Consider the following 20,564-nt stretch of genomic DNA (forward strand, 5'->3'; position numbering starts at 1 on the left):
ATAAATATATATGTCACCGTATATCAAATCTTTCAAAGGGAACCTATTGTGCTCATTTATATTCTTGGATTCTATTAAAGCAGCTTTACCTAAAATCACAATTCAAGTGTGGGCAAACACTTGGCGACAGTGGGAAGGAAAAACCTCAATTTAACAGGAACAAACCTCCAGCAGAATCAGACTCAGGGAGGGGCGGAGCCATCTGCTGTTTTTGGACAGGATTAAGACACAAGACAAAATAACCCTTAAGCCATAATAATCCACTTGGGAAAAACACCATTGGGCATCTTTCTTGGCCTTCAGATAATAACTCTGATTGTAAAAGTAGCGAACGGGACAGGCCAAAAAAAATCCTTATTTTTCTCATGCGCCTTGGTGAAGCACTCTCACTTTAAACCTACTTTCTTCTTATTGCAAGACTCTCTGGAACATAAAGTTTCAACAGCAGGTGGGTGTGGCTTCTGTGAGCACGACCGCAGTTGTGTCCTTGAGAAGATCCGTTCTCACTGACATCATACGGAGCCAAGATTTAAAAACAAAACAAAAAACAGTCTGAAATGGAGCATTTTAAAAGGTCTTGCACAGACACTGACTTCATTAATTGCAATTTCGGATTATTATGAACATGCATGACTGTAACAGTGTGCACAGTGTTGATGTCCTGACAATGGCTAGTAACTTTTCCTACTCTGCTGCAGAGGAACTCTTTAGTTTTAGGGTTTTGTTGCAGCACTAACCAAACACAATGAACAACAGAGTTAGAAATTGTGACCGTCGTTGTCCTCGTTTCATGCTATTTGTTTAGAATTAATTATATATATTTTATGTGCTTCATTTTAAAAGAAAACAATGTCTTTGCTGCGGTTTTAAGTTAAGCTTGATTTACTGTAGCACAGCAGCATAGACCATGAGCTCTTGAACACCGTGAATGGTTCCATCCACCCTGTTATTTTCCTGCAGGTGTCAAACCCCAGCTGAAAAAAGAGATTATTATTATGCTAAAAATATTCAGAAAGTATTTTTAAATCAAATTAGTAATTTCTTGATGATTATTAATTGTTGTCCTGATGTCTTTCAATCAGGCTTTCATCAGTTTCACAGAAACTGCTTTTATATGGATTCAGGCAGACTAACTACCCTGGTACTGTTAGAGCTTAGTGCAGCATTTGACACTGTACATCATAACATACTATTAGATTATAACATTCAGTTGGTCCCACAGGAACAATCCTTAAATGATTTAGTTCATACCTTGAAGGTATAATTATTATTTATTTATATAGATTATTTTGTCTTTATTGATACTTCTCAGTTGCAGAAAATACTGCGTGGAGTCCCACAAGGGTCCGTTCTTGAGCCACTTTTGTTTAATCTGTATATGCTTCCTCTGTGTGACATCATTCAGGAATACAAGTCAGCCTATCGTTGCTATGCAGATGATACTCAGATTTATTTGGCTATTTATGTTTTGTGCCTTGAAAAAGTGAAAACAAAACAGAGATTATCCTATTTGGACATAAGAATACACGATTGCAACTTGTGGAAAAAAATCATGGAAGAGTACCTTAGATTCACTGAGCGTATTGGGGCTGTAACTATATCAGCTTTTTGGCATTTCACAAAAGTAGCTAAACTGAGAGATTATGTCCTCAGCAAGATCTACAGAAGCTCATTCATGCCTTTATTTCTTATAGAGTTGACTTTATTGGCCTGGATAAAAAGACTACTAGACATTTACAGTAAAATACAGAATTCAATTTAAAGTTTTTTATTTTAAATAAAAAATAAAAATACATTTTTACTGGTTGTTAAATGTATGTCTAAGATGTCTAAGATACAGATGTGGTAGGCTTCTAAGATCTCCAAGATCTGGTCACCTAGTGGTCACAGAGCTTAAACTAAATGGGGTGATTTAGCCAGTGTGATGCCCAAAGCTGGAACCAGCTGCCCACTGAGGTCAGGTCTTCTCCAACTGTATCCATTGAAATAAAAAGAAGCTAAACCAGCTCTATTCACTATTGTTTTCAACTAACCGAGTAGCTGTTCCATCATTGTTACCGTTGTCGTTTTTATTTATATTATTTCTGTCTTTTTTAAAAAATGTTATTTTTGTTTTTCATTTTTCTTGTAAAGCACCTTGAATGACTGTAGTGTTTGGTTCCATATAAATGAAATGCCTTGCCTTGCCTTGCATGACCTTCTCAGAAAACTATCTGCACTTTGTGGCAACACAGTACACAAAAACTGTGTTTCTGCTGCTTGGAATTAATATGCTTCATAAACACAGTTAATTGATCAACCATAGAATAATGCATCCGTTAAACACAATGTTTTATCCAGTAAATGTATCCAGCTTGCTCACAGTGCCATTAAGCCATTATTCTGCCAGTGCAGACTTACACCATTTTCACATCTCTCACAGTCTGCGCATCGACTCAGTACATTCTGAAATGTTCCCCACTGTTGAAGATTATGGCCAAAATTCTGATCTTAGTCTGTGGTGAGGGCAGGGCGATGCAGGTGCACCATCACCCACTGTGGTGTAGGCCACTGTGCAGTACTATAAAGTCCAGCTTTAGTGTGCACTCAGCTTGCATGTGAAGAACACGAACTCACAGTACTCAAAGTGTGTGTCTGACACTGATTGTGCTTCTGTTTTGCTTCGACCCCAGATATACCCGGAGGATATGATGCGATCGCTACTACAGAACTCCCTCCATGTGTTCCGTGCCATCAGCGGGACGTCCACTGACCTCGGTTGACCTCCTGCACACCACCCTCCGTCTCTTGCGGCCACCCACACTTCTGTATATCCTTGCACTTGTCCCTTGAGGACCTGGATTGGTTTATAACAGGGAATTTGTCAGTGCAAATCTGCCCAGCTATGCATGCCAAAACATTCCCCCTGGTGAAGATGACATTTGGCTATCAACGGCATCTTTGCTGGATGTGCAGTGGACGGTGGGGGTAACAGCTTGCGGCACAGCACTCAGATTTAGTCCTCAAACCACAGCAGCAGTAATTCTGAGAATGTATTACAGCAACACCATTTACGTGTCTGCATGTCAGGTTTAGGTGTTACGCTCAGCTGCATTGCACTTTTTTCCCCCCCCCCACCTTTACAGCAAACTGCCAGACTGACTGCTGGTTAAACAGTTTTTCTATTTTCTATTTGCAATGCCGCCCTTTAGATCTATGCAGGACACCACGCTCCGTCCCAACTTTTACAACTTGAGTCTCCTTTTTAAAGACAGTAGCACCTTTAGATTGCGTTTCAGTGTTTGTGGCGAGAGGTTTCGTGCTACCATACCGGCTCAACTTGTTCAACTCTTTTATAAAAGGCACTCTAACCGAAAACATTGCGAGACTCTGTCTGGCAAAGGGTCGATGTTTATGTGCTAGCAGCGCATTCCTGACGACTGAGGAGAAGGTGATAAACAGATAAGTCACAACTAAAGAGCAGCAGCTTATAGAGCGTCAGGGCAAAGTTACTACCATGTTTATTCAATGGCAGGCCTCTTGTGACTGCTCCAAAGTCACAGTGAAGACAAGCCAGAGCTCAGGGTTGGAATAAATCTGACAGGAGTGGCTTGTGTAGTTTAAAAGTTGTCAAGTGCATTGTTAAGACAAAACAAAATCCCTTTGGAGTAACAGTGTTCTGGACTGTGCGTGCGTGAATGCATAATATAGATTGCTAATTCTATTACAGCTTGAAAACAATCATTGAAATATTATTATTTTTGGACATTTGAAATGAGAAATTGACAAAGCGATGACAGCGTTGTGATGAGATTTACTTCAGTGCATTGAGTTATTAAAGACCTGATTTTGGATCCAGTGCCTTTGTGCTCTGTCTTCTGAAAAGACTCCTTTATCTTGAGTAATAAGAAGCCTCACATGCTGGTTATTCACAGTATTTCACAAGTGCTACACTGAAATTAGCAGACAGATAAATAATATTTAAGCAGATGTACATAATTTGTCAACATGCTGTAAAATGAACTGTGTATCCATGTATGTTTATATGTACTGTATGTATGGTGTATTATATAGCCACTTTTTTGGACTCTTGTTGGTCCAGAATCCGTCCTAGCAGAGATTTCTGTTTGTCATTTTTATTGCATTGTTTACTGAGGTGAAGCTGCTTGTCAAACTTCCTTTGTAAAATCCCTTTTTCAATAAAACCTGTGGGGGGAAAATACTCATTGCATTTGCCTAAAATGATGTTTGAACTTAAAGACAGTAGTTGAAAAAATCTCTGTAGGGCTTTTTTAGTATCTCTCATGCATTCTTTCTCCGCAGATGTGGCTGAGGTCGCCACACTGGCCTTTTAAAGCCAACATAAACAATCTCCCAAAACATTTTCATTTCCATCACAGCTGGGAAAGCACAGGAGGAGCGTATACAGGCTGTGTCCAGTGTAGGTACAAGCAAAACCCAATTATCTGGATATTATTTAAAAGGCTTTAAAAAAAAATAATTGTCAGTAACTGAATCAAATGATGAAATTAGAAATTTGCTTTTTGCTCATTTAATGTCAGCAACATTTTTTAAGAGAAAACATATTTCACCAAGACAGTACCAAACCACATTCCTCATTTATACCAGCCTCGCTTCATAAGTTAAAAAAACAAAAGTTGTTAGGTGTGACACTGCCTGCCAGCAAGCTTCCTTGTTCAAAACACTTGAGCCATCATGAAATGAGGCCTGGATCAAATCCTACATGAGACAATCATGATAAAACTTTCCAAATCCATGAAGACGTAGATGATGAAATTATTCACAAATCACTGCACGTACAGCGCCCCGAAGTTTTAAGCAAACCAAAAGAATGTATGGCTTTTGTTTGCAAACTCGATTCTGCTTGTCCTAGAGAGAAACAGGGTTTATGGCCGGATTATACTATCACATGTCTCACACCACACATGAAGTGTCGCAGCAGCAGCTCGCTCGGAGGTTTTGGTTTTTCAGACTTCTTGCGCTCTTTGGAAACCCTCGCTGGGGTTTGCTTGTTCCCCTTTCAACCACCGGCTGCTTTCTGCATGTTGAAACAGGCGAAATCCACCAAACGGTTTTCAGCAAAGTGTTTTCTTTACAACCGCAATGCATACTGTAGCATTAAGTTAGTCTAATATCATCCACGGAGGCTTTGAGCTTGACCCATAACCGAATAAATCAGAAGTCTAACACAACTATCTATGTTTTTCTTGGCCTTTGCTGCACCCGTGTTATCAGTTTGGCCCACTCTATATTGTTGGTTGCAGAATAAAGCCATTACCACATAGATAATAAGCTTAATGATTCACAGACTCATTTAGGGCCTGACGACTTCCTGGAGGAATGGATGGACACTTGCGGTTTGATATATCGCACTTAAGATCACACGCATGCGTAATGTTGCCCCCATTAAGAGAGCGACGGGAGCAGCTTCCTTTATTCCCCAAAACGATTTGTTGTATGGACGCTGGATTCCCGTTTCCAACAGCGTTTGGTAACCGAGGCTGCTTACTCATTTTCACTCCGTGAAATGTCGTAGCTTCGTTGTCATTACAGTTTCCTCCCACTCGAAACAACTCCGCCCCGACCTTCCCGGTAAGGTTCAGTAGGCACGGAGACAGTTAAGGTGTAGCTGGAGTTTTGGCTTCGTTTTCTCGTTTCCATTCACTTTTTAGAAAAAAACATTTTTTTCTTTTAACCTAGACAGTCTGTCGCCGGTATTTTTTTCCCTTTACATAGATATATATACATTTATTTTCTACTTGGATTCCTAGAGGGAATCAAACGAGCTCCTGAAACGCTTCCAGGAATAAAGTCCGGACGCTTGGAGGCAACATGACTGTCGCTCAGCGGTTTTTCATCTTTCTCTGCGCCACCACCATGACTTTCAACTGTAAAGCAGGTAAAACACTCATTAGTTGTTATCCCAGTTTTAACAATAGTCTACATCTAAAAATTGTTCGGTTAAAGGGAACCTGTCAGTGAGCGTACCCAGCCCGTCAAACCAGACTTTAATTAGCATGTTTTAGACGCACGCGCGTTATTCGTTAACCGAACGTCTCGAGCTCTCTAACAACTTGCTATTTATTAGCCAATTAAATTAAAGCACTTTTGTGGTTATAGTTTGTGTGTTTTTGCTCTTGTAAAAAATAATAAATTAACGCATAAGTCAGATAATATTTTAATTTTAAATGTAAGTGTGCATTTTTATTTTTATTTATTTATAGTTATTTCTGTCTCCGCTTTCCTCTCACCTTATCCGGGAATCCCACCCTGAGGTTTCTTCCTCTTCAAGGAGCTTTTCCTTTCCGCTGCACTAATAGCACTTGGTGAAGTGTTACTTTAAGGGTCTTGACCCTATTACATTAAGTGGTATTATTACTATTATTATTATTGTTATTATTATTGGCATGTAATGAATTATTGCTATGAATAAACGAATTGGAAAGCACATTAAACTTGACCTCGGTGGTTTTGCGTTGTTAATTCTAATTCCCAGTAACAAAATGTGTGTGTTAGGGTAGTTATCTCCAAGGATCTGGCTAATTCAGAGAGCTCTTTGGAACACATTCGCTGATGTCTTTCTGTTTGAGTATAAATTCAGAGTATATTTCTTATTCGATTTTACCAAGTGCACCTTAACGGTTAGTTTGCGCTTAAAGAGGCTGTCTTTCACTGTACAGGTGCGCAGCGCAACCAGCGACCAAGTTGCGGGGGAACCTGCGCAAGTGAAAGTGTAACAATGACAGAGGCAAATTTTAAAAGGATGTCTCATAGAATTTAAATTAATTCATCTCCTCCATTATTTTTGATTCCACGATATGTGTCTAAGATATGATATCCCCCATTATGTTGTGTCACTTTGCATAAAAAGCCTGTGCACATATACTGTAATCCGAAGAAAACGTCAGCGTCACATTTTCAACGCCGAGCAGCTGCACTTTATTGTATGATTGTAAGATAAATCTAAAGATGCATCCATTTTTATGACAAATGAATTTAAAATGACACTTTCATATTTCTAATCATGTGTTTAAAAAATACTAGGAATCACTGCTGTCCTTTTCCATGCCCAGTGTGGATATCAGCGCATTTTACTACACCCTAACACTCCATGTGTGGGTGGTGCCAAAGACATTTTGCATATGATTCAAGAGCATTTCCAACCAATCTAATAGTAAAAACAGAGGTGGAGGGGGAATGTGAGGAATGTTCTTCAGTTCATGTACAGTCAGGTGATTTTCATGCTGGATATTTCCCTGATTTGGCGCAATTAAATGATTTCATTTTTCCTAGGTATTCCTAGGTGCAATGACATTTTCCGTGAGTTTGCTGGTAATAAATCTGATCATCTGTTTTTGGAGATGACTTTGCCAAATTACTGCCAATCAACTACCATTAATGCATAACAGAAGCACAAAAAATGATATATATAATGATGTATAATGATGACAACAGTTACAGCTTTACAATCTTCAGCTTCAGTCCGAGGTATTACAAAACACAGCAGTGTCACAATGAGTGGCACAAGGAACTGATTGCAGACAGCAGCGAGTGTTGTGAAAGAGTTCGTGGGAAATGTCATTTCTGGCTTCGGTGGTAGCTCACCGCGATCATTACTGAACAGCATTGATCATTTATGCAAAGCTGGGAGTAACGGCTCTTCTTATACCTGCAGATTATCAACTTCCCGAACCAACAGATGTGACATATAGGTGGGATGACCAATTTCAAGTGAACGTGTCCTGGTCCTGGAAGAAGCCAGACAATCACCCGAAAAACTGTACAGTCAAATATGAAGTAATCAGATATGGACTACTGCAGTCAAATGAGGTAATATGGAACTGAAAGCCAGCAGTGAGACAGGCTGACATTAGATTGGTGAAACAAAGTTTTAACCTAAAGAGAAACATAATTAATTTTAAAAATAAAGTTAATTTTACTCAGTTATAATAGTGGGCTTTGAAATAAAGGTAGTGAGTTGGATTATGGGAAGCTCAGGATTTAGTACCTCAGTCTGGTCAGTGTGTTTCTCAACAGTGTCACACCTCCTGTAACAGGTTTGAGCGCCACTTTAATGGTAGCGTTTTGTGAAACGGCCGTGTGCATTTTTTTATTCCCTCATTCATTTACACTCGGCTCTTAAAAACGGTCATTACCAAAATCCTGGACAAAGGATGCTGAACATGGTGCTCCCAGACAGGAGGAAAAGAGGAGGACCTCAGAGCAGGTCCGTTGAGGAGATGCAGAGAGTTGGTTAGAAAGAGGAGGGTGCTAGAAATAGGGTGAGATCCAGGTGCATGATCTGGTGTGGTAGACTCTAATGGAAGCAGCCAAAGAAAAGAAGATCTACAAATGTATTTGGTATTAGTTCTTATTAATAACAGTTTTTTCCATATGTAATGACAGTTTTCAAATCTATAAAGAATATCCACTTGACCTATCTGCCATTTTTTTCATGTACCATACACCTACTATCATCAAACGTATGGCAAATTAGTCCAAACATGTTTATTGACAATATGAAAACAAACAAAATATTAATCAAATTATAGTTTTTCACAATGGTGAATTTATTGACCTGATAAGTTACAATAAATAAATAAATAAATAAATAAAACATAATTTATATTGAACAATACAGCGCTGTAAATAACCCTAAAGTTAAGTTAAAAACAAAAAAACGGCATTTATCTAAAAATATGTTTTCTATTTATGAAAATAAAGTGCCCTTAAAGTGGATATCAGACAGTGTGCTGGAGAACTAAGAATTATTTAAATTTCACTAAATATATATATATATATTTTTTTTTTTCCCAGCAGAATTTCCTAAGCCTAGTTAATAATTTCACAGTGAAGTACTTCACAGAAGATAAGCACTCTGATCACTGGAATATCAGCATTCAAGCTGTAGATCCTGTGTGTAGGAAGAAAAGCAGACCTGTGAACAAAACCATTAAAACTTCAAAGCGCCGCAGTAAGTACCAGAAAGCTGAAATGCTGATATATAAGAACTTAAGTCTTTTTTTAATATATATCTATGTGTGTGACTTAATTCTTTTTTTGTACTTACAGCTGAATTGGTGACGGACTTCAGATGTTCACTTGAGTCTGAGAGAACAAAGTGTTTCTGGAAACCAGTCAATGAGTCAGTCAAGCTGAACATCAGCTACAGGTGAGCATAAAAGCTGCAAACAACAAAAGAAATGTAACGCAGTTTCTGTGCGGAGTGAAATTGTATCTAATTTGGGGTGGCTGTAGCTCAGGTGGCAGAGCAGGTCAGCCACTAATCAGAAGGTTGGTGATTCGATCCCAGGCTGCCTCCTGGCTGCATGCCAAATATCCTTGGCAAGATACTAACCCATGTTTGCCTACTGGTGGCCCGGTGGCGTCAGTGGCTGTATCCCAATTCAGGGTCTGCAGCCTTAAAGTACGCAGTCTCAACGATCCTCAAGGGCCGCGTAATTAAAGACCGCTAAGGTCGGAAGTGAGAGGCTTGTGAAATGGGACGGTCTAGCCTCCGTTGCGCTGCCCAGGTTGCCTAGCAACCATGATACTAACAGCTAGAAATGTTTCATACAGCTTTGTTTGACAGAAATGAAGGAGAACATCTTTTGTTCAAGTGTTTGTTAAAATTCAGGGAAATTAAGGACGCATTTGAGGGCCGCATTTCGAGCAGCCTTCGAATTGGGACAGCCTTCGTCACGTCGCTGTGACGTAATCGGCCTTAAAATGCGGCCTTTAAAGCTGCAGACCCTGAATTGGGATACAGCCAGTGTCCGGCAGCCTCGCCTCTGTCAGTGCGCCCCAGGGCAGCTGTGGCTACAATGTAGCTTGCCATTGCCAGTGTGTGAATGGGTGAATGACTGAATGTAGTGTAAAGCGCTTTGGGGTCCTTAGGGACTGAGTAAAGCGCTATACAAATGCAGGCCATTTACCATTTTAAAGAAAAAATATAGGATTAGTGCCGTGAATCAGCACATCATTAGTCGGGGGTTCTGTGAAAATGAACTACTGCAATACATTTCTGTAGCAGTACTCTGTGTATGGATGTTACAGAGTGACAAATATTGGACAGCAGTATTTTGTTAAAACCTGCTTGTGGCTTCATCAGAGTCTTGTGCCGATTTGAATTATTTAACATTCCATCTGAATATTAATCTGGGAACTTTGAAGGAATTACATGAGCCATAATCTGAGTCACTGGCTGAAGTGAAAAAGCTTTTTATGTTTTTCCACTTCTCTTGTTTACTCCTCATTCTGTCATTACAGGACTTCAGAGGAACACGATAAAATCAGAGCATGTGATGGGTCCACCGGCCATGAAAAGGATGTTTGTTATCTAAATGTGAATAATCTTAAAGTTGACATCTATGTGCTCGTGGAGACTGAAACTGGACGCAACACCCTCAAACCTAAATTTGGTTGGTGTTATTTTTAATTTTTTATTGTTAATGTCGTTCCAAACTGTGAAAATGAATATGAAATGTTAACATTTTTTTTTTTTTAACAAGTGTTTTGTTATCTCCTCAGTGATACCTTTACCAAAGATGAACATCGCAGAAGATAAAGGCAATCTCTACCTGACATGGGAACATCGAGGTCCGGCTGTTGGAAAATGTGGATTAAACTATAGTGTCTGCATCACCGAGTGCAATAACGTCAGAGTAAGTTCTCACATTGTGACGTTCTGCTTAAGTGTTTTATGAGACATTGGAATAATCTCATAGCTGAACATTTCTATCAAATATCAGAAAAAACAAATATTTTCACATTTGTCTGTCTTAAATCCAGATGTTATGTCAATGCTACAGTTGTTCCATACTGACAAAGTGCAACATTGGTTTTGTGTGCTTCTTATTTTTCAGACTCTCCACACTAAAGGGCCAAGTCTGGAAATCCCCTATAACAAAAACTGCCAATACAAATTCCAATACAGTGTGCAGACTGATCAATACTGCATCCCTTTGTCCAGTGACCTCAGTGAAGTCATAACTCACGGTAACTGTCTAACCAGTATTACTAATTATTACTACGAGTATATTTAAATAATTATATCTACATTATCATGAGATCCCATGATGTGCACACAGAGTTGTATGTTCGTGTTTTTATCATGTGCTAATCACATCACTGACAGCATATTGATTCACTTCATCTATAAATTTTGTGTCAAACTACATGTTGGTGCAGATATTGTAATGTAGGCCAAATCAGCGTGAGGCTGCAATCGGAAATGCACCAATTAGTGTATAAAGTTCTGTGGGTGGGTGAAGTCGGGTCATTTTAATAATGACTCATCATCATCAGGAACTTTGTTCTTTTTAATTTACAAGAAAATGACTCCCAGTCACTTGGACAACAAGGAATCAAAGCAACACTGTCGTATCCTAAACAGTATATTTTAAGGTTTCACATTAATCTAACACACAATCTGCCTTGTCTGATGTTGCAGTGCACCGTGCTACAAAAAAAAGAGTTTTGCAGGTGCTGGCTCACTTATTCGAGCTATGTTGTACAACAGGAACACGGCTAAAAGCAGAAAATTCCAGCATTCATGTCATGGGTGGTTGAGCTATCTGTTAGTTAGTGAAAGCTCTATACAGCCTTGCTTTTTAGCTGTTCTCTATTATGTCTAATGGCACATTTCTTCAACTTATTATTTGTAAACTTTGGAGCACTGAATTGGGATCATTAATTAGAAATTAGACACTAGCAAACCACTGTGATACGCAATATTATGTGCAACACAATGTGCAAAAAGGTTGAAAATCTCCTAAAAGCTTTACCAGGAAGTATCTCTTGTTCACTCCAGGGGAGAATAGGTCTCCAGATGAGATGCTGACTGTGATCGCCATCGTCGTCCCAATTATTCTTTCTGTCTCCGTCATTCTGTCCTGCTACTGCTTCCAGAGGTATGTGCCAGAACGATTTCAAAAGTGAATGTTTGTGTGCAAGTGCAGATTTTGCAAAATCCATGTTTTAAACAATGATTTTGCACAGCATACAGTATTGTTGAGTTGATTTAGTCGGGAATGATTTGTGCAGTAGCCTCATTGCACTCAGAGAGACATTAAAAGATTAATGTCAAAAGAAGCTTCTCCTACTGCGTCTTGTCAAACAGTAGTTAACCAAATAAACACTAGTATGGAAGCTACCTGAGGAGGTTTCTTCTTGTAAAACTTTTTTTCCCCTCCTCACTGTCAGTAAATGTTTGCCCCGGGGAGAGGGCTGAGTTTCTCTTTGTTTTTCATGTAGTCTTAAAAAAATATCTCCTGATGGTGTAATTTGATTTTATAAGAAAAGAAGATAATAGAATTGATAGACCATGGCGAGTGGCTACTCTTGAGGACTCTTGAGGACTAGTGTTTAATCAGTAAACAGAATTACGATGCCTCTGAGTGGAAAGGTTGACAAAACTGCCTCACCTGTAGCCGCAGGCAGGTAGGTGTGGCCTGCAGCAAACACGTAGCAAATAGCAGAAGGCTTAGTCATAGGCCCAATAGATTAAAAACCTCTCACCCTCTCCTGCCAGATTGTGCCTTTATACACACAGACACAGCAGAAGTGAAATCACTATAACCTCCCATAGTGCTATGAACTCATATAACTTAGCAGCTTAGTTTATTTACTCTAAGAAAAGCTTTCACACATTTTTATATCATAACTTTATTGAGTCTGTGGCGTGATCTATGTGCAGGGTAAAATAATAAAGGTTCAGGCTAGAGCCTGGCCTATACAGGATCTTTAAAACTGATATTCGTGTTTGGTATTTTAAAAATCAGATATTCTGTTTGTTGTCTAAACATAAATAGATTTCTTTTACATTTATGTCGTCACTTATTTATTCTTTTGTGCTCTACATGACTCTGGATAGGCTAGTTGTTGTGTTTGTGGTGTGTTGCCAAGAGGGAAGAATCAGAGTGCCCTCTGGTGAAGAAACTCTGTAACATCATGGCATGGTTATGAGGTGTTTTTCCCATGTGTCATTTATTGGCCGCTGTTAATGCCGATGCTAATAGATAGGCAAGTAGCTAATATCAGCTGGTTATACTGACCTGCTGATAAAACAGTCAGGCTCTAGCTGAGACCTAAAGTGATTCTCTCAGCACCACAGACTGGTGTGTCAGGTAGAGCTGCACCGATAAAATAGATAAAAATATGACCTACTCTGCCATTTTCCAGCTGTGGATTTGTATTCATGGACCTACTCAACTAGCTATGCATGATCCATAGTTGGAAATAATATTTATCTAATACTGGAGCTTCATATCGTAGCTGTGGGAACGTCCGAAGTTACAAAACATACTGCTGTGACAGCCTCTTTCTGCCCTCATCCTGGCTATAGAATTTAAATATTTTATTACTACTGTAGTTATCTAACTATTTAGTACTAGCGTGTAATGAGGAGTGAAGGGCTTTTTAAAACTGCGGCTTTAGCAAAAGTAGCAAAAGAATACTTCACATGAAACTGTATTACTGTAAAATTGCACATAAAGTATCAAAAATCAAAGGATTTACTTTGCAGAAATATGTTTCCCATCAGTGCTAAATTAATTAATAGTAATAATGGATTGGATTTATATAGCGCTTTTCAAGGCACCCAAAGCGCTTTACAATGCCACTATTCATTCACTCTCACATGTGCGAGCTTCGCTGCAAGCTATGGTTGTAGCTGGGGCAGACTGACAGAGGCGAGGCTGCCATATCGCGCCATCGGCCCCTCTGGCCAACACCAGTAGGCGGTAGGGTAAAGTGTCTTGCCCAAGGACACAACAACCAGGACAGAGAGCCCGGGGATCGAACCGGCGACCTTCCGGTTGCAGATGTGCATCCCAACCCCCTGAGCCACGGTCGCCCCAATTCTGTTTAATCTACACTAATGCCTCATATCCTGTCAAATCATAGGTTTTCATCATGATTTTAAAATGTATTTTAATATTCATCGATTCAAAAAGAATCAGAGCTGAAATGAAAGACCTGAGCATGGTCTAACTTGATTTAAGAAAATATCTATGGTGGGATTAAATAATTAATAAAAAATGAAGGTTGTGTATTAGTAAAATAGCTGGGTTAATTGTACGTTAGGTCAACCAGGGGGTTTCTCAGAGATATTGAAAGTGCCGGTAGAACCATCACCTGGTCAGCTTGCTTAACTTTATTAAATTTAAACATTTCTTACATCACGCATGTTGGCCAAAGTGGTCACTAAGAAAAAAAACTCTTCTCTTACAATGATAAATGAGAGCGCTAACTCTTATTTCCACAACTCTTATTTCTGGTAACTGATCTCAGAGCAGTGAAAGCAGAGCCAGCAACAGCTTAGCTAGCACGCTAATCTCTTGTCAGTCTTCCAACAAACACCAAAGATTTACCCACAATGCACATGTACAAAAAACCAACCAACTGCAAGCTGCTGAACATCTACCCGTCCAGATTTCAGTGGCTTCAGTGTTAATTGTGCTTCCAGAGACCATATCCACTGGTGGCCACAAGATGGCAGTGGTGTAAAGGATGGGTCCAAACATGCATGTTTGAGGAGAGAGGGGTCGGCTTTTTACAGTTCACCTGACATGCTCTACGTGTGTTGTTTGTCCTGACTGAATGCCAGTGAAACATGTAAAAGGTGCAACATATTTTCAGATAAGATTTAAGATCTTTAACAATTAGTTAAATACTTAAATAAAAATATAATATTTTTCTTGATAAGAATTAATGACAAAAATAAAAACTATATACTCCTATAGACACTGTCCTGTAAGAAATCCAGATTTATAATAAATGTTGATAAAACAGCAAACATGCAGACACACAGAAATAACACTAGACCTACTAGAGTCCCTGTTTTTTTACACGAACTCCACCATCTTCCTTTTCTGCTGCTGTTTTCTTGGAGAAGGTGAATTGGTTCACTTCAAGACATAAAAACGACTGCTTTGAGTCTCGGTTGGTGTTATCTTACCTGGCTAAAATACTGGAATAAAAACCAAAGAAACCTAGTTCTCACTTTTGGTTCTTGAAATCAATGAAAGAACTTGCAGGTATCTGTACTACTTCCCTGAAAAGTATTTGAATGATGGTTTAAATTTTCCATATGACGTTGTGTAACATGATTTCACACCACAAGGTACTTCCAAGGTATTTCCAGTGTTAGAGTCAAGCCTAAACATGATGTGTTGGGGTTTTGTGTGTGTGTGTGTTGCAGGAACAGGGAAATCTTTTGTCCCAGGATGCCTGATCCTTCAACAATATTCAAGGAAATGATGATGACTGGAAACAGAGATTCTAAGGTATATACTTGAAAAAAAAAAGTCTAGTCAAATGCTCTTTCTGTCCTCATAAATACTCATTTTTACACTGCTGTGTTTTTCAGCCCATCCCTGGAAATCTGTACACACCGGTGCCAGAACCCACTGAACACATCATCCTTGTATCTGAAAACACGATTCCTGAGGAAATCTCCTAATCACACATGTTCAGAGGAATGTGCAGATGGACTTGAAGGAACATATACATAGTAACTTAACAGCAGGTTGAAAACATTTAGTTTCACTTGCCTTTTTTCGGTTGAAAGTTTCATACCTGTTGCAGGTCCGACGTGTGCTGTGTGGCACCTCTGCTGCACTGGTGAACACCTGTGTCCGTGTTTGCATAAAAAGGAATTTCACCTGCTAATAAGTAGGGCTGGGCAAAACGATTATTTTCCTAATCGATGAATCTAGCGATTAATTTTTCGATGCATCGATTAATCTAACGATTCATTTTTTAATCCGATTCGATTTCGATTTGATTCGATTAACGATTTTTTCCCCATTATTTGACTTGTATAGCAATTTCACATTTACTAATTTATGTATATAAATGAAAAACACAAATTTATTCATTTGAAGACCTTTTAATAAAAAAAATTGCAAAATAAAGTTGTAGAGGTCGTACAATCAATACAATAGAGCATTTAACAAGAAATGAAATGTGCAAACATATATAAAAGGAAAAGTTAACAAAACATTTCAAATAAACAGCAACAATGGTGTCTTTAAACAAACAAAATGTAACATTCACTTTGCATTCTGCCAAAAAGTGCTCTTCATTCACAAAACAAAATCCACAATAACATTATACTACAATCTTCTGTTTTTAACAAAAAATTAAATGTTTTGCAAAACAAATATAACAAAGGAAATCATAGCAAAAAATTTATAATATACAAACAGCAGCAATGGCGTCTTTGAACAAATAATGAAATGACAAGTTACCCCTAAGTAGGACTCTGTGACCCGTCCAAGCATCAGTGGTAAGGGAGATTTTGGATGTGGCTTTTTTTTAGTTCATTCCTTAGTTTCTCCACTGAAGTTTCATACTTTCTCTCCATCATGCTTGTAAAGTTACACCTAGACAGCAGAGTGTAACCTGTTGGAAAGTGGTGAATCCCTCACCCACAGCAAGTGGTCTCTTGTCTTTTAAAATCATAGATAAGACGCTCTCGGTAAGTACAGCCACCTCCTGGGGGGTGCATGGTGTACTTCTTCTCTGACAGTAGTCCTCCAGACTTTTCTGTTTGTTCCTGAAATCATAAATCACACACAGCACACAGATGAAGTCGAATAATTACAAAATAATTATATGGAAAGCATAATATCAAAATAATTTGATAAGGATCTGGTTGAGATGAGTTATGCCATGTGCTTTCATAGCATAACAGTAAAAGGTTAATGATAATCCCCAATGTTGAACATATGATATGCAGTAATCGTGATGGCTGCAAAAAATAACGTTTAAACAGCCATAGCTGGTGGCACCTTTACTGGTGCACTGCTTTCTAGTCATTAGATGGCATAACTTTGTCCTATAAGATCGAGCTGGAGAAGCATTATGTATAAAAACAGCGTTCAAATAGGATGAAACACATTAAATTTGACAAATCAAGAGTTCGTTGTCATTTTGCTTTTGCAAGCACTTTAACAATGTTGTAACAGTGTGCACGACGGCTACGTTTAGCAGGTGGTGCGTTATCCTTGTTAACATTTTTCCTGCGGCCAGTTCGCTGTCTCACATTTTCGTCTTTCGCCGATTCTGATAATCAGCCTGCGCGCATTCCGACTCATTTTGCATGAATTAACGGGTAAAAACTAGCGTTAGTAAAAAAGTTGAAAACTTACGTGGTTTGTCCTTTGCAGAAGCTGCTCCTGGATGCCGTCGTGCTTCCATGATTGCCATTTCCACCTCACAAAGCCGGCAAACGACTGAATCACTTCTTTTTCGGTTAAAATATCCCTATACTGTAAAACTGCATGTTGCCGCTACTCGCTGCCGCCATGTCTTTTTTTGAAAGTGACGACGCATCGACGCAGATTTTTTTACGTCGACGTAATCGATTATGTCGACGCGTTGTCCCAGCCCTACTAATAAGTAACTCTGTGGGACAGTGCAGATCCACGCTGATTGAGCGTGCTGTGGACAGGATAAAGAAATGCTGTAAATCTTCGGAATTTGCTTCAGAAAAGCTGCCCGACCGTGGACCCAGAAATGTGAGTGGGATTGATATCCTCATGCTGAGGCAGAGGAAGATAAGGGGAGGCTTTGCATTCCCGTTGGAAAGAGAAGACCAGAGGAGGCTGATTCATCTGGAAGCAGTTCTAGTGGTAACAAGAGCTGACGTTTCCCTGGATATCTGCTGTCACTCATAAAATGGAAAGAAAAACAAATGTAATCTTGTCACAACATGAACCTTATTTGTACAAATGAAAATTTGACTGCCATCCTGAGTCACCTGTGCAAGAAATTAACTAGGATGCAAGATTTTGGTAGCAAAAAAACCCCAAACTGTAGAAAACACGACGGGATGAGAGCACACTGCTGGGCTTTAGTGCTGGGTGACTGCGACAGCCTACGTAGACTTCTCTGTTTTACCATTGTTGGTGCATGTGAAAAGAACTTTCACCTTGTCCGTCTAAATATTCACTTGCATGAACTCTGCTGGCAGACATGTTTTGGATGGCATTTTCTTACTAAAGTTAAGCTGTATAAAAGATCTTTGATGTGGCATTAAGAGTTTTCTGTCTTTGTACAAACCTTTCAAACTTTGTAAAGAGAGAAGTGATGTAAGTACTTCAAGAACTGTAAACATCTGAACATATAATAAAATAATTACAAACTTCGACGTCACACTGTCAACTCTGTGTAGCGCTATTTTGACTTGGCATTTAACACAACCAAATGGAAATATCACCTTGAGAGGGAAATGCTCTTCCTTGAAAAGGAAGGAAGGAAGGAAGGTGAAGTCCAAAGTAGCTCTAGGGGAAATGGGGGGCTTCCAACACAACTTTTGAGCTTTAGAGACTTTTTGAGAGAGATTAAAAACATGGATTTGTTTGGGGGAGGGAAACATGTGTGTTGATCTGTGTTTTGGATGTGATAACGTGGAACCCGCTCAGCCTTTCTTGTAATAGTTGCTCAAACAGAAATGAGCAGCTTGTCTCAGCATCTGGATGTGTGTATTTTCAGTGGGCAGGTATTAACTTGAATCATTAACATGTTTTTGTAAACTGGAGGTTGCAGGGGGAGATACTCCCTGAGGATACAGAAGCTCAGTTTTTCAGCTTGTTCTTAAAACAATAGTCAGGTTCCTGTATGAGCACTGAAACAGGATCTCATGATGTAAGTGAAGAAGGGCAGAACAATAACGCTCTTTCTAAAGCTTATATGAGGCTTCAGACACCGAGTTTGGGTTTTTTATCATTTTTTTTAATGCTCAACCTATTTTTCCCTTTTTTGCTGCTGTGAAGTCATAGCAAACAAAAATAGGCTTTAAATAAACTGACGCATTTGCGTGAAATCTTTAAAAAGTGAGGCCATCGCAATAGAGTCGTAAACCTGCACTTTGTTCTAATGGCCAGCAGGGGGAGTGGTTGCAAAAACAAGTCTATAAAGGTTTTAGGCTGGGCATGTGGGTACTGTATGAGCACACAGTGTCTGTTTATCAGTCAGATCCAGCCCTGCCCAGCTGATTTCAAAACACTGAGATGACAATGACAAAGAACTTTTTTTTACCCCACTAAACCATGTATTGTGCCACATGACAGTCCATTTTTATAAGTCTTTGCTTGAAGGTATAAGAGTGGCTGTCCATGCTCTTTCTCTGCCTGGGGAAGAGGGTCAGACATCAGTTACTTCATTAGTTACACATAGCTAGTAGTGGGTTGAACCTCTTTTTGCCATCAGAACTGCATCAGTTCTTCATTGCATAGATACAAGATGCTGGAAACATTCGTCAGAGATTCTGGTCCATATTGACACAACAGCATCAAATCTGCAGCAAATTTGATGGCCGCACATCCATGATGTGAATCTCCTGTTTAGCCACATCCCAAATATGCTCTATGAGACAGCGATCTGCTGACCGTGATGATCATTTGACTCATCGTTATGTTCAAGTTTAAGTTTACGACGTTTTAGACCAGTTGGGCTTTGTGATAGGGCGTGTTGTCCTGCTGGAAGAAGATGGGAACACTGTGGTCTTAAAGGGATGGACATGGCCTGCAACAATTCTCAAGGAGGCTGTGGCAGCTAAATCAACATTTGGCTAAAAAGAAAAAGCCTGAAGTGTCCCCAAAATGATCCCCAAACCATAACACCACCACCAGAACCCTGAAATACCCATACAAACCAAGATGAATCCACGCTTTCATGGTATTTGTTCCTAATCTTGACCCTACCTCTCAGATTATTGAAGAAGTCTTTTGACCTTCCTCATTTGCACATCCTCAATTTCTCTCCTCCCCCTCCTGTCTCTCAAGAACGTATTTCATTGGTCAACATAAACCAACCACACGTAGCATGAAGATAATGGACATATAAGTACATAATTTTATGTGGGTGTCAAACATTTAACCTGTGTGCTTTCAGTTTTTGAGAGGACAAAGGAATAAGACTGATGGGCAGAAAAGCGGAAATCTCAAACATGTTTTATCCACAATAGCACAAAGAAAACATCAGATGAGTGAACTGAGACGCTTTACTGTTTCATGAAAAGAAAAATATGAACTTGAATTTGTTGGCACCAGCTATTTCCAGGTGAATTTTCAAAGAGGCAGAGTTCCTCCGAAGAAAAGATTCCCTCGGTTCCCATTTACATCTGTACTGTTAAACAGTGTCTCAACATTTTTTTGGGAATTTTGCACCACAGCGGCATTTACTCAGAAACTGCAGATATCTACGAAAACTAGTGAGGCAGGCAGCGAGGAAACTACTGTAAATATGCTCATACATGATGTGACCTTGCTTCCCACCTGCTGTCAAAATTGTGTGACTTTCTCACTGCCAAGAATGACATGACAGGTGTTATTTTTCTATCTATTTTTTTTAAACTAATGTATCAACAATTAATTTAGGTGTACAGCCACGGCATGCACTGCTAACATGTAAAAAACATGAAATATGAAGGTACAAGTTTTACAAGACATCATTAAAATATTATTTGCATGCACCACGGTGTAATGGTCACAGATGGTAGCTTTGCAAAACAGAAAACTGTCTCTTAATGTTGCGACACGCTGAAACATCTCAAG

General features: G+C 39.3%; 2 protein-coding genes across 6 annotated transcripts in view; both read left to right on the top strand.

Annotated features, from left to right (window-relative positions):
• The window catches only part of dock11 (dedicator of cytokinesis 11), an 88,160-nt gene extending 83,959 nt beyond the window's left edge, over positions 1-4,201 (top strand). For all 3 annotated transcript variants that reach the window (XM_087837739.1, XM_087837737.1, XM_087837738.1), the window contains one exon: positions 2,673-4,201. Coding sequence is in view for 2 of the 3 variants with exons in the window: in XM_087837737.1 (XP_087693863.1) it covers positions 2,673-2,762 (90 nt within the window). In the remaining variant the exon portion in view is untranslated. The remainder of the gene's footprint in view (positions 1-2,672) is intronic.
• Positions 4,202-5,420: 1,219 nt separating this feature from the next.
• On the top strand, positions 5,421-15,666 carry LOC102782280 (interleukin-13 receptor subunit alpha-1-like). Of its 3 annotated transcripts, XM_006802606.3 has the most exons (11): positions 5,421-5,592; positions 5,772-5,899; positions 7,676-7,830; positions 8,818-8,974; positions 9,073-9,172; positions 10,270-10,421; positions 10,531-10,664; positions 10,866-10,998; positions 11,813-11,912; positions 15,203-15,287; positions 15,371-15,666. In XM_006802606.3, exons 2-11 carry the CDS (start codon positions 5,833-5,835, stop codon positions 15,461-15,463), a joined length of 1,176 nt encoding a protein of 391 aa, XP_006802669.2. In that variant the 5' UTR covers positions 5,421-5,592; positions 5,772-5,832; the 3' UTR covers positions 15,464-15,666. The 3 variants fall into 3 exon arrangements, with proteins under 3 accessions (XP_006802669.2, XP_087695543.1, XP_035768782.2); XM_087839417.1 differs by lacking the exon at positions 5,421-5,592 and having other exon boundaries at positions 5,602-5,899; XM_035912889.2 differs by lacking the exon at positions 5,421-5,592 and having other exon boundaries at positions 5,602-5,899; positions 8,821-8,974.
• Positions 15,667-20,564: the final 4,898 nt, after the last annotated feature.

This window comes from Neolamprologus brichardi, chromosome 3 (assembly GCF_056152115.1).
Source record: "Neolamprologus brichardi isolate AB-2024 chromosome 3, ASM5615211v1, whole genome shotgun sequence".
Classification (NCBI taxonomy): Eukaryota; Metazoa; Chordata; class Actinopteri; order Cichliformes; family Cichlidae; genus Neolamprologus; species Neolamprologus brichardi.